The sequence below is a fragment of the Suncus etruscus genome, chromosome 13 (assembly GCF_024139225.1).
Source record: "Suncus etruscus isolate mSunEtr1 chromosome 13, mSunEtr1.pri.cur, whole genome shotgun sequence".
Classification (NCBI taxonomy): Eukaryota; Metazoa; Chordata; class Mammalia; order Eulipotyphla; family Soricidae; genus Suncus; species Suncus etruscus.
Window position 1 is genome coordinate 43,241,055 of NC_064860.1, and position 13,797 is coordinate 43,254,851.

Sequence of the window (13,797 nt, forward strand, 5' to 3'; positions counted from 1 at the left end):
CTCTGCACCAGCAATATAATGTAGCATGACTTTCTCCTGCAAAGGCATACTAAAAAAGGGGAAATCTCAGGTATAATATCAATCTTATCTACGAGGGATAAGAACTCTTACTTTTTTACAACACAAGGACATCTCCCATTTTGAACACCCAATGTAGACCCTTAGACACCCACTGTCCATCCTTGACCCCTGAATCCCAGACATAGAAACAACATAGTTATCCATAACAGCCCCATGAATTGAACCTCCTCTGGGGCAGCCTTAATATTGCTGCAGTGTGCAGATATATGCAGTGTGCATAAAAATTTGTTCATAATTTTTGTTTTTACTATAATCTGGCCCTCCAACAGTCTGAAGGACAGTGAACTGGCCCCCTGTTTAAAAAGTTTGAGGACTAGAACATGATTTTTATCAAATGGTGTTGAGAATCAATCAAGTCAGAGAAGGCTTTAGGTCTAGGAAGGGTTGAATACTAAAAATACTTGATGGTCTTAGAGAAGACAGCATAAACACAATGGTAAGACAGACAAGGGACTCTGTGGGCTGAAAACTAGAATAGAATATGAGGAAACAAAACAAGATAATGGGCTGGAGAGGTAGTATAGAGGTCAAAGCATTTGCCTTGCAAGCAGCTGACCCCAATTGAATCCTAGGAACAATTCATGGTCCCTCAGCACTGCCAAGTGTGATTCCTGAGCAAAGTGTCATGAAGAAGTCCTGAACACTTCCAAGTGTAGCACCCAAATCCAAAGGAAATATGGGTAAATATGACTATGTTGGATAAAGGCCAGCTTATTCAAGAAGTAAAAAAAAAAAAAGGTTTTAAACCATCTTTATTTTTCAGGGGGTTTAGGCCACACCTGTTTGATGCTCAGGGGTTACTTCTGGCCATGCACTTAGAAATCGCTCCTGGCTTGGGGGGACCATATGGGACACCAGGGAATTGAACTGCGGTTTGTCCAAGGCTCGCACTTGCAAGGCAGACGCCTTACCTCTAGTGGACATAACATAGCCCCTTACACAATCTTTTTAAGATAGGAGAAACCTGGGTCTGTTTCAGTGTTGATAAGGAGTAAGAAGAGAAAATGAAATTCTTGGGGGAAGGTGGAATAGTTGGTGAAAAGCCTGGTTTGGAGGGTTGCTTTAAGTATCAGTGAATGGACCATTTGAAGGAAGAATATGTTCCCAATAACATATTGGCTAGAGGTTCAGGGCAGATTGAGGAGGTTCAGGTGGTTAAAAAAACAAAAACAAGGGCCCGGAGAGATAGCACAGCGGTGTTTGCCTTGCAAGCAGCCGATCCAGGACCAAAGGTGGTTGGTTCGAATCCCGGTGTCCCATATGGTCCCCCGTGCCTGCCAGGAGCTATTTCTGAGCAGAGAACCAGGAGTAACCCCTGAGCACCGCCGGGTGTGGCCCAAAAAACCAAAAAAAAAAAAAAAAAAAACAAAAACAAAAACAAAAACAAAAACAAAAAAACAATAAAACCCTGAGGTTTGAGGTGCTAGTTGCCAAAATTTTCCAAGAAAGAAGAGGGTGGGGAGGATCAAGTGGAGAACAGCTGCTGAAAGGAGGAAGTGATGACCAGAAATTCATAAGAGCTACAGAAGGTTTTCATTTTTGATCCACCTATCTTGGGGAATGACTATTTTCGATTTTTGGGACCATGTGTTCCTCCAGATGTCTCTATAATTTAACCCTGAACCTTTCTGATTTTCTGTTTGTTTGGGGTGGGGGGTCACATGTTACAGTCCTCAGGGTTTACTCCTTTCTTTTTAGGGTTTACTTTTATCTCTGCATTGCACTCAGGGATCACTCCTGGGTATGCTTGGGGGACCATATGGAGTAATAGAATCAAACCCAGATTGGCCATGTGCAAGGCAAGCTCCCTAGCACTTGCATTAGCTCTCTGGCTCTCCTGAACCTTTCTGAAGTTGAAAAATTGCAACAGCATTTGGGGGACAGGGAAGATACGCAGAGTTTGTTGAAAACCATGTACCAGATACTGGGACTAAACTCTACATACATTCATTAATTTAAGCTTCACACATCTCAGATCTTCATCCACACACTTATCATTCAGTAGTGATCTCTCCCTTTTCATTCCTAATACGAGTTATCAAGTTTCTCTCTCTCTTTTTCTTTGTTAGTTTTGCCAGTGATATATCAACCTTGTTTATTTTTTCAAAGAACCAACTTCTGCTTTCGTTGATCTTTCGGATTGTTTTTTGGGTTTCCACTTCGTTGATTTCTGCTCTCAACTTTGTTATTTCCTTCTGTCTCCCTATTTTTGGGTCCTTTGTTGAGCACTTTCTAGTTCTATTAGCTGTGTCATTAAGCTACTCAGGTAAGCCCCTTCTTCTTTCCTGATGAGTGCTTGCAAAGCTATAAATTTTCCTCTCAGTACTTCTTTTGCTGTGTCCCATAAGTTCTGATAGTTTGTGTCTTTATTATCATTTGTTTCCAGGAACCTTTTGATTTCCTCCTTGATTTCATCTCGGACCCACTGGTTATTGAGTATGAGGCTATTTAACTTCCAGGTGTTAAAGTTTTTCTTCTGATTCCCTTTGAAATTCACAAATAATTTCAGAGCCTTGTGGTCAGTGAAGGTAGCCTGCAAAATTTCTATCCTCTTGATATTATGGAGGTATGTTTTATGTGCCAGCATGTAGTCTATCCTGGAGAATGTCCCATGTACATTGGAGAAGAATGTGTATCCAGGTTTCTGGGGATGGAGTGTCCTATATATATCCACTAGGCCTCTTTCTTCCATTTCTCTCCTCAGGTCTAGTATATTCTTGTTGGGCTTCAGTCTGGTTGACCTATCCAGTGTTGACAAAGCCATGTGGAGGTCCCCCACAATTATTGTGTTGTTATTGATATAAGTTTTCAGATTTGTCAACAATTGTATTAAATATTTTGCTGGCCCCTGATTTGGTTCATATATGTTTAGGAGAGTGATTTCTTCCTGCTCTAGATGCCCCTTGATTAATATAAAATGTCCATCTTTGTCCCTTACAACCTTCCTGAGTATAAAGTTTGCATTATCTGATATTAGTATGGCCACTCCAGTTTTTTTATGGGTGTTGTGAAACAGCATTTTCTTTTTTTTTTTTTTTTTTTCTTTTTTTTTTTTTGGTTTTTGGGTCACACCCGGCAGTGCTCAGGGGTTATTCCTGGCTCCAGGCTCAGAAATTGCTCCTGGCAGGCACGGGGGACCATATGGGGCGCCGGGATTCGAACCGATGACCTCCTGCATGAAAGGCAAACGCCTTACCTCCATGCTATCTCTCCGGCCCCGAAACAGCATTTTCAACATCTCAAAATGTGCTGGTTGGTTTTTCTCTGGTTTTTGGTGGGAATTTCTGCAACATTTTCAGATTTGAAGATGACAATATGCATCAAGCCTCCAGAAGGGGATTAAAATTCTTTGTTTAATTTGGGGGCCACACCTGACAGGGATTACTCCTGGCTTTGCATTCAGAAATCACTTCTGGCAAGTTTGGGAGACCTTATTAGATGCTGGGGATCAAACCAGGGTCAGCTGCATGCAAGGTAAATAAATGGCTTACCTCCTGTGCTATCACTCTAGCCTCCTAATAATCTTTAGGAAACTTTTTTAGTGAAAGATTTTTATTTACTTTATGCAATTTTTAGTGGGCTAGTTTTACATGACAGGTTTTTATGAAATTATATTTAACATTTTGGACACATGCATTTAAAGGAGTGAGTTTGGGCAAAAGAAAACCTCAGCTCTGTCTTCTAGTAGCAGGTGGCAAAGACTGAGTGTGGCATCAACATTTAGACTTGGAATCATTCATGATAGTAGAATATGGTTAAAGTAGACTGTACACTGTGCCTGATTCATTCAGAAAATTTCAGATCCTGTACGTGATTATTGTAGAGAAACAGAAATTTTCCATAAATTCCCTGAAATTACCAGAAATTAAGCAATCATTACCAGAGAAAGGGATATTTGGAATTGTACAAATCCTTTTGCACAACAAATTGGTTGTGGGAATGTTGCACCGGTGAAGGAGGGTGTTCTTTTTGTGATTGAAACCCAACTACAGTCATGTTTGTAAAAAAAATAAAATAAAATAAAGTGGAATTTTTGATAACCAGCATTTCCAGGAAAGCCTTTTATAGCAGAATAATCAGATGCAGAGGCAAAGGCTTGAAATCTTATTAAGAGCTGAACTATTGGCAGAGACTTCCAGCCACCAAAGACTCCTAGTGTTCTGGTTTTGTGGCTAACATCTCTGGGGATTTTCGGAGGTAGGCTGGGTTTCCAGAGATGTCAGCCACAAAATCAAAACAGCTTAAGGGTTTGGCTGCCACTATATGGTTAAACTAAAGTATATTCCTTAGTGCACAAGTACTATTGGAAAAAGCATAGAATTCATGCCTGATATTTAAAGAAGTCGAAGTCAAGGTTCAGTGTGGGAAATCTACCCTACAAGCTCCGTGGCAGTGAGCTAGAAAGGCAGCTCCTCCTAGCAAGTTTTTTTTTTTTCTTTCAAAAGCAAAGTAATCTCACAGTAATCTTCTCAGAGTCAGGGAGGCAGTTTCCCCACACAAACCACATATGCCGGAAACCCTAGCTGCTACACCCATATCTCACAGCTACCATCCTGTAAAAAATTTAGGTCAGCTTCACATGAATTAATTAATTGCAGAAGAGATGCCAAGCCCAGTTGATGAAACTCAAGGGTACATCTGTTGGATGGTTGAAAATTCTGAGGCTTACTCAAGAGGAGGACAGGCTGAGAACCATCTCCATTCTACAGACTGTGGTGCTCCTGGGGCAGGTGGCCACATGTGTACGGCTACATAACACCTCCAAATCCCACGATACTGACAGCCTAGTAGAAGCACAGAAAATTAAATGGGGAGCATAGAAGCCAACTAATCTCAATAAGCAAACAATAACACGCAAAAAAATCTGCTAGCAACAAATAGTTCAGTAAGTCATCAAATAATGACGCCACTGTGTTTAAACAATATTCTCAAATTTTATTTTATTGAACATTTTATTTTTGATAATTGCACTTACCGTTTTGTTGTAACAAGCAATATATTATTTTGTGCCTGCCACTGGGGCAGGTGCGGAAGGACTGGTGGGATTGACTAGTGTTAGAACATTGAATGCCAAAACAACTGTATTGTGAACAACTTTGTAAATCACTGCTTTTAAATAATTTTTAAAAATAAAATAGTCATCTGCTTTTTCTGTGCCATGAGGGAAGAGACAAAATATCCACACAATTAAAGCAAAAGGATTGAGTGCTCAGTCCTGGAATTCTAAATGCCAGATCCTACTAGATCTAAAACCATGTTTCCTGAAAAAGAATGGCTGATTTCAGGGCTGAATGGGGAATGTATAAAACAACCCCAGAATATTTTAGATTTGCCATAAAGATTAAAAAATAAAAAAGCATTTGCCTTGTCGACCAGGTTTTATCCTTGGCATCCCATATGGTCCCCAAGCCTGTCTGGAGTGATTCCTGAGCACAGAGCCAGGAGTAACTTCTGAACACCACAGGGTGTGGCCCCAAAACACAAAAATAAAATAAAAAAAATGTAGGGGCTGGAGTGATAGTATAGTGGGTAAGGAGCTAGCATATGGCTGATTTGGGTCCCATTTCTACAGATGCTCATTTAGTTTATAATTGACCGTCGATATTGTCATTGAAAAGGTGTGAAGAAAAAATAACAAAAATAAGCAAGAACTGGAAAATAGCCAATAGAAAAAAAAAAAAAAAAAAAAAAACTAGGCGCCCTAACCTGCACTCCCCTAAAGCTCCCGGCTAAGCTAAGCACTCTAACTTCCCTAATTTACACTTTAATTAAGCCCCTAAAGAAAGATCCCGACTAAGCTAATTCCTTAAAGTGCCTTAATTTACACTTCTTTCAAGCTCACTTAAGCTCCCTGGGAGCCTTTCCACTCCCCCACTCCCTAAAAACTCCCCTTCCTTTCCCTGGGAACCTTTCCACTCCCCCACTCCCTAAAAACTCCCCTTCCTTTCCCTGGGAACCTTTCCACTCCCCCACTCCCTAAAAACTCCCCTTCCTTTCCCTGGGAACCTTTCCACTCCCCCACTCCCTAAAAACTCCCCTTCCTTTGAACTAACCAAAGCCACAATTCGCGGAAGACCCTACCTCACTTTAAATTAGGCATATGCCGTCAGGGGAAGGACAAAGATACGCACATGACCCCAGGGGCAAACACTGCCCCATCTGTTACACGGGGTAAACAAAATGCCTCCTTCCTGGGCTCTGACGCATAACTTCTTCTGTGGCGGGAGATAAGGAAAGATGCCTCCTTCCTGGCAGGTGTGTTCTCATGATATGTATGGACTTTTTACCCTATAAAAGCTTTGCTGAATGCTAAAGGGGGGCCGAATCTCCCCTACTCGGTCCTGAGTTATGAGATTCGGTCCCCAGCATGCTGAGATATTAAAATCCCTCGTGTTATTGCAGCAAGTCTGGTCTCTGTGTCTCTGTGGTTGCGCGTATATCCTGAGCCTGGAGCGGAGTTCTCCTACGGGGGAATTCTTTCATTTGGGGGCTCGTCCGGGATATTTGCGACCACCCAGAGACCCCAGACCCACTTGGAGGTGAGCTTTTGTGTCTGTGTCTGTGTCTACTTAGTCTGGGTTCGTTTGCTTCTGGCTGTACTTTTCTCTGAGGTCTGGCGCGATCGCAGTTTCGGCTTTACGGACGCTCAGCAAGTCTGAGGTTTCGTGGATAAAGACAGACGTGTCCGGGTGTCCACCGTCCGATCACCCTGGGAGACGTCCCGGGAGGTAGCGGGGGCGACCAGGGACGCCTGGTGTACCCCCCTGGTCTGGAGAGTCGCGAGGAGAGTAGCTTCCTCATTGAACTAGGCTGGCGGCGGAGGCCCTTGCCATCCGACTCTTTGAAGTGCCTTTGGGCAACGCGGGAACGGCGCTTGTTCTGGGTCATTTGTCTCTTGATTGTAACTTCTGTGTCAGTTTTCCTTGAAATTAGGACTAAGATGGGACAGACCGTGACGACTCCTTTGACTCTAACCCTCAACCACTGGACTGACGTAAAAGCTAGGGCTCACAATCTGTCTGTCGGGGTACGGAAGGGCCCCTGGCAGACCTTCTGCACCTCTGAGTGGCCAACCTTTGGAGTCGGCTGGCCGCCGGAAGGTGTCTTTAACCTTTCTCTTATTTCCGCAGTAAAAAAGGTCATTTTTCAGTCTGAAGGGGGACACCCGGACCAAATACCCTACATTCTCGTCTGGCAGGACCTCGTCCAGAATCCACCAGCGTGGGTCAAGCCCTGGATATCTGGCCACCCTGAGCCAACTCCCACTATGATAGCAGTAGCCTCAGATCCCGAGCCCAACCTACCTGTCCCCCCACGACCTTCAGCTCCCCCGCCTCTCTACCCTGAGATAGACAATGATCTTCTTCTTGACTCCCCCCCCCCTCCGTACTCCCAACCTCAATCCTCTCCCCAGCCGGCACAACCTAACGTGCCACACGTCGCTGTGGGGCAACCCCCGGCGGCCGGTCCACGCGAACCGGGACCAGCAGGGGGAACCCGGAGCCGGAAGGGCCGCAGTCCAAAAACTGTTCGCCCCTCCGAGTCACGGTCTCTTGCCCTCCCCCTTCGGGCAATGGGGCCCCCACCAGGAGATGACCAGCTTCCCCCTTTACAGTACTGGCCTTTTTCCTCGGCAGATCTATATAATTGGAAGACTATGCACCCCTCCTTTTCAGATAATCCCTCTGCCCTGACGGGACTCCTCGAGTCTCTCATGTTTTCGCATCAGCCCACCTGGGACGACTGTCAACAACTGCTCCAGGTCCTCTTCACGACAGAGGAAAGAGAAAGAGTCCTCCTTGAAGCCAGGAAAAACGTCCCGGGGGCCGATGGGACTCCCACCAATCTCCCTAACCTCATAGATGAAGGGTTTCCATTGACCAGGCCAACCTGGGACTTCAATACAGCAGAAGGTAGGGAGCGCCTCACCGTCTACCGCCGGGCTCTAATTGCAGGTCTCAGAGGGGCTGCAAGACGCCCCACGAATTTGGCTAAGGTAAGAGAGGTTGTCCAAGGTCCAGTTGAGCCACCCTCGGTTTTCCTGGAACGCCTAATGGAAGCTTATAGGAGGTACACTCCTTTCGATCCAGCTTCAGAGGGACAGCAGGCGGCCATAGCAATGGCCTTTATTGGGCAGTCAGCCACAGATATAAAATGTAAGCTACAGAGGCTAGAGGGACTTCAAGATTATTCGTTGCGGGACTTAGTGAAGGAGGCAGAGAAAGTGTTCCACAAGAGAGAGACAGAAGAGGAGAAAAAGGAAAGAGAAAAGAAAGAGATAGAGGACAGAGAGAACCGGCGTGATCGCCGACAAGAGAGAAATTTAACTAGAATATTGGCTGCAGTAGTAGGGGATAGTATAGCAGAAAGAGAAAGAAGCAGGCAGACAGGGCACCTGGGCGACAGGGCAAGAAGAACCCCGGGAGGCCAAGATCGTCCATTCGATAGAGATCAGTGTGCCCATTGTAAAGAAAAAGGACGTGACCGTCCACTCGAAAAAGATCAGTGTGCCCATTGTAAAGAAAAAGGACACTGGGCCAGGGAGTGCCCGAAAAAGCAACTCAGGAGGAACAAGGTCCTGGCTCTCGATGATTAGGGAGGACGGGGCTCGGTCCCCCTCCCCGAGCCCAGGGTAACGCTTCCAGTAGAGGGGACTCCCATCAACTTCCTGGTGGACACGGGAGCTGAACATTCGGTATTGACCAGGCCCCTAGGAAAATTAGGAACAAAAGAAACCATGGTTGTGGGGGCCACAGGCAGCAAATTCTACCAATGGACTACAAAAAGAAAATTGGACGTTGGAAGGGGCCGAGTAACTCACTCCTTCCTGGTCATCCCTGAGTGCCCTGCGCCCCTCCTGGGAAGAGATTTGCTGACCAAATTAAAGGCACAAATTCAGTTTACCCCTAAGGGACCTGAAGTAACCTTGGGGGAAGCCCCTGTGACTTGTCTGGTAGTCGGACTTGAGGAGGAATACCGCCTCCATGAAACAAAGCCTGGAGAAGTAATTGCTTCAGAATGGCTCACCCAATTCCCTGAGGTCTGGGCTGAACAGGCAGGAATTGGCAAGGCTAAACAAGTACCCCCGATAGTGGTAGAGCTGAAAGCGCATGCCTCACCTATCTCGGTGAGACAATATCCCATGAGTAAAGAAGCAAAGGAAGGCATCCGTCCCCACATCCAGAGGCTGATACAGCAAGGAGTTCTAGTACCCTGCCGATCTCCCTGGAACACGCCTTTGCTGCCGGTGAAGAAACCTGGCACTGGGGACTACCGACCAGTACAAGACTTAAGGGAGGTTAATAAAAGGGCCCAGGATTTGCATCCCACTGTGCCTAACCCTTACAATCTACTGAGTTCCCTCCCACCGGAGCGGGTTTGGTACACAGTGCTGGATCTAAAGGACGCTTTTTTCTGTCTCCAATTACACCCCAGCAGCCAACTGATGTTTGCTTTTGAGTGGAGGGATCCAGAAGGGGGACACACTGGACAGCTGACATGGACTAGATTGCCCCAGGGTTTTAAAAACTCCCCCACACTATTCGACGAGGCACTCCATAGGGACCTGGCCCCCTTCAGGGCTCGGAACCCCCAAGTCTCCCTCCTTCAGTATGTCGATGACCTCCTGCTGGCAGCATCCACCAAGGAAGCATGCGAAAAAGGAACCAGAGAACTCCTAAAAGAATTGGGTGAGTTGGGGTACCGGGTGTCGGCCAAGAAAGCTCAGTTGTGCCGCAACGAAGTGACATACCTGGGGTATGTCCTGAAAAACGGCAAGAGGTGGCTCACAGAAGCCAGAAAAAAGACAGTAGTTACCATTCCTGTCCCCAAGACTCCACGGCAGGTACGGGAATTTCTGGGGACAGCCGGTTTCTGTAGACTTTGGATACCTGGGTTTGCCTCCCTAGCCGCTCCCCTGTATCCACTTACACGGGACCAAGCTCCTTTTGCTTGGACACAGGAGTGTCAAGAAGCCTTTGAAAGAATAAAAACTGCTCTACTCACGGCACCAGCCCTGGCCCTGCCGGATCTAACCAAACCTTTTACCCTGTATGTGGACGAACGTGCGGGAGTGGCTCGGGGAGTGCTAACCCAAGCCTTGGGACCGTGGAAAAGACCAGTAGCATACTTGTCAAAAAAACTCGACCCAGTGGCTAGCGGCTGGCCGTCATGTCTGAAGGTAATCGCAGCGGTGGCTCTCCTGGTAAAAGACGCTGACAAACTTACTCTGGGCCAGCGTGTAGTTATAGTCGCTCCCCATGCATTAGAAAGTATAGTCAGACAGCCTCCTGACCGTTGGTTGACCAACGCCCGAATAACACACTACCAAAGTCTTTTGCTAAACGACCGTATAACTTTTGGACCGCCTGCTATTCTTAACCCCGCCTCCCTGCTCCCGGAGACAGACGGATCCCAGCCGGTACACTCATGCACAGACATTTTAGCTGAGGAAACTGGAACCCGGAGAGACCTGACAGATCTGCCCTGGCATGGGGCGCCGAATTGGTACACAGATGGTAGTAGCTTCATCATGGATGGAAAAAGAAAAGCCGGAGCAGCCATAGTGGATGGGAAGCAAGTAATATGGGCCAGCAGCCTTCCTGAGGGGACTTCGGCACAAAAAGCTGAACTACAAGCTTTGACAAAAGCCCTTGAGCTGGCAGAAGGAAAAGTTATTAACATCTACACCGACAGCAGATACGCGTTTTCCACCGCTCACATTCACAGCGCGATCTACAAACAAAGAGGACTCCTCACGGCTGCAGGAAAGGAAATTAAAAACAAGGAAGAAATCCTTGCTCTCTTAGAAGCCATACACCTGCCGAAAAAGGTAGCTATTATTCATTGTCCTGGACATCAAAAAGGAATGGACCCCGTGGCAGCAGGGAACAGAATGGCAGATCACACTGCTAAGAAAGCCGCACAAGGAACTATCTCCTGCGCTTTATGTGAGCAACGAAAAAAACCCCAACCAAAAGAAGATAATTTCAGTCTAAACTACACACCAATAGACTGTGAGGAAGTTGAACGCCTAAAGGAAAAAGGATTATCCAGCGGATTTGACTGCCATGGGATCGCAAAAACTAAAGACAACAAAATCATTTTGCCTCATAAAGAAGGTGAATACTATGTAAAGAGTATCCATCACCTAACACATTTAGGGAAAAAGAAATTGTGCGAACTAGTAAAAGCCTCCAATTATCACGTACTCAGACTACGAACTATAACAGAACAAGTAACCCAGTCCTGTAAAGCCTGTGTTCTAACAAATGCCCACCACCCGCTCGTAGAACCAGGAAAACGGCTGCGGGGAGACAGACCAGGAGTCTTCTGGGAAGTAGATTTCACGGAAATCGTTCCTGGTAGGTATGGCAATAAATATCTTCTAGTCTTCATAGACACCTTCTCCGGATGGGTTGAAGCTTTCCCCACGAAGTCTGAAACTGCCCAGGTGGTCACAAAAAAAATTCTGGAAGAAATTTTGCCCCGGTTCGGGATACCCAAGGTAATCGGCTCTGACAACGGGCCCGCGTTTGTCGCCCAGGTAAGTCAGGGACTGGCCAAACAACTGGGGACCAATTGGAAATTGCATTGCGCTTATAGACCCCAGAGTTCAGGGCAGGTAGAGAGAATGAATAGAACTCTAAAAGAGACCCTCACTAAATTGGCTATTGAGACCGGCGGGAAGAACTGGTTGGGCCTCCTTCCCTTTGCGCTCCTCAGAGCCCGAAACACACCCGGACGTTTCGGGCTCACTCCCTATGAGATCCTTTTTGGGGGACCTCCCCCCTTGACCAGACCAGACGGAGTATTAGACCCCGCCTTAGATTCCCACTCACCCTCTGCTTTGTTTATCCACCTTAAGGCTCTAGAGGCTGTCCGCACCCAGATCTGGGACCAGATTAAAGAAGCCTATTCACCTGGGACTCCTGCGGTGCCACACGGGATCCAAGTCGGTGATCTGGTCCTTGTTAGGCGTCATCGAGTGGGGACCCTCGAGCCCAGGTGGAAGGGACCCTACTTAGTACTGCTAACCACCCCAACAGCTGTGAAAGTGGACGGAATTGCTGCCTGGATCCACGCGTCACACACAAAGAAAGCTCCTGCTGAAGAGCTTAAGGATGAATGGAAAGTGGAAACAACTGATAATCCTCTTAAACTTCGCCTGCGCCGTCGCCTCTGCCCAGAGCGGTAACCCCCACGCTCCTATGACTCTGACCTGGGAAGTCATTTCCCAGGCTGGAGACACTGTGTGGAGCATTTCCAAGGTGGCCCCCCCGTATACTTGGTGGCCACCACTGCGCCCCGAGGTTTGCGCCCTCATTGCTGGTGTAGAGGCATGGGACATCCCTGAAGAGTCACCTGAGACGGTTCCCCAGGAAAAAGTCGTCTTTCAAAAACGAGCCCTCTCACAGGGAGTGTACACTAGGGGCCAGTACGTAGCTGACTTGCCAGGGTGCAGTTCCTTGGCAAAGCAGAGAAAGTTGCGACAGGCATCGTTCTATGTCTGCCCCAGGGAAAAACAGTCTAAGAGGGAAGGTCGCCGATGCGGGGGGATAGAAAGTTTCTTTTGTAAAGCATGGGGATGTGAAACCTCTGGCACTGCCTATTGGAACCCCTCTTCCAGCTGGGACCTCATTACAGTAGTTAGAGGTAGTAAGGGTGACACCCTAAACATCACCTTCACGCAGAAAGGGAGGGAGGAGAAAGGCGGCTGGATAAAAGGAAAACAGTGGGGCCTGAGATTTTACGTTTCTGGAACCGATCCGGGGTTCACATTCAAACTCAGACTGAAAATTCAAAATCCTCCCTCTCAGCCAGTAGGGCCCAACCCCGTCCTAACGGACACCCAGCCTTTACCCAAGCCTAGGCCAACGCTAGTCCCTGTTACTCCTGCTTCCTCACAGCCCCTAAACTCGGACCCAACAACCCAAACTCACGAATCTAAAGACACCCCAGCCCCCCCAGGGATGGAAAACCGCCTTTTAAACTTAATAGAAGGAGCCTTCTTGGTACTCAACCGAACCAATTCTGATATCACCCAATCTTGCTGGCTCTGTTACGCCTCAAGCCCCCCCTACTATGAAGGAATTGCCCAAAATAGAACCTTTAACGAAAGTAAAAGTTCCTCTGTATGTGCCTGGGGAGGGAGCAGAAAGCTAACCTTAGCTGCCGTGTCTGGGCAGGGCCTCTGTTTAGGTACCGTTCCCCTTAATAGAAAGCACCTCTGCAGCTCAACCCTACAATCATCTTTTACACGGGGGCAATACCTCGTTCCCCCTCCAGACACGGTTTGGGCCTGTAACACGGGACTCACCCCATGCATCTCCACCAGCGTGTTCAACAATTTCCAGGATTACTGTATTCTAGTCCAGCTAGTCCCTAGACTCTTGTATCATGATAGCGAGTCTTTTGTGAATGAGTTTGACAGGAGAGCTCGCTGGAAAAGGGAGCCTGTAACTATTACACTGGCAGTCCTTCTAGGCTTGGGGGTCGCAGCAGGAATTGGGACTGGGACCTCCGCCCTAGTCCAAATGCCCCACTACTATACTGAACTGCGTGCTGCCATGGATGCAGACTTAGAAATTATCGAGCAATCCATCACTAAGCTCGAAGAGTCTCTCACATCCCTATCAGAGGTAGTCCTCCAGAATAGAAGGGGTCTGGATATCTTGTTTTTAAAGGAAGGAGGGTTGTGTGCGGCCTTGAAGGAAG

The 13,797-nt window shown here is 47.1% G+C and overlaps 1 protein-coding gene across 1 annotated transcript; it reads left to right on the forward strand.

Moving 5' to 3' along the window:
• Positions 1-7,021: 7,021 nt before the first annotated feature.
• LOC126025795 (uncharacterized) lies at positions 7,022-12,277 on the forward strand. The gene is given in 2 exon segments (XM_049785562.1): positions 7,022-8,480; positions 8,559-12,277. Coding segments are annotated over 2 exon segments (5,178 nt in total).
• Positions 12,278-13,797: the final 1,520 nt, after the last annotated feature.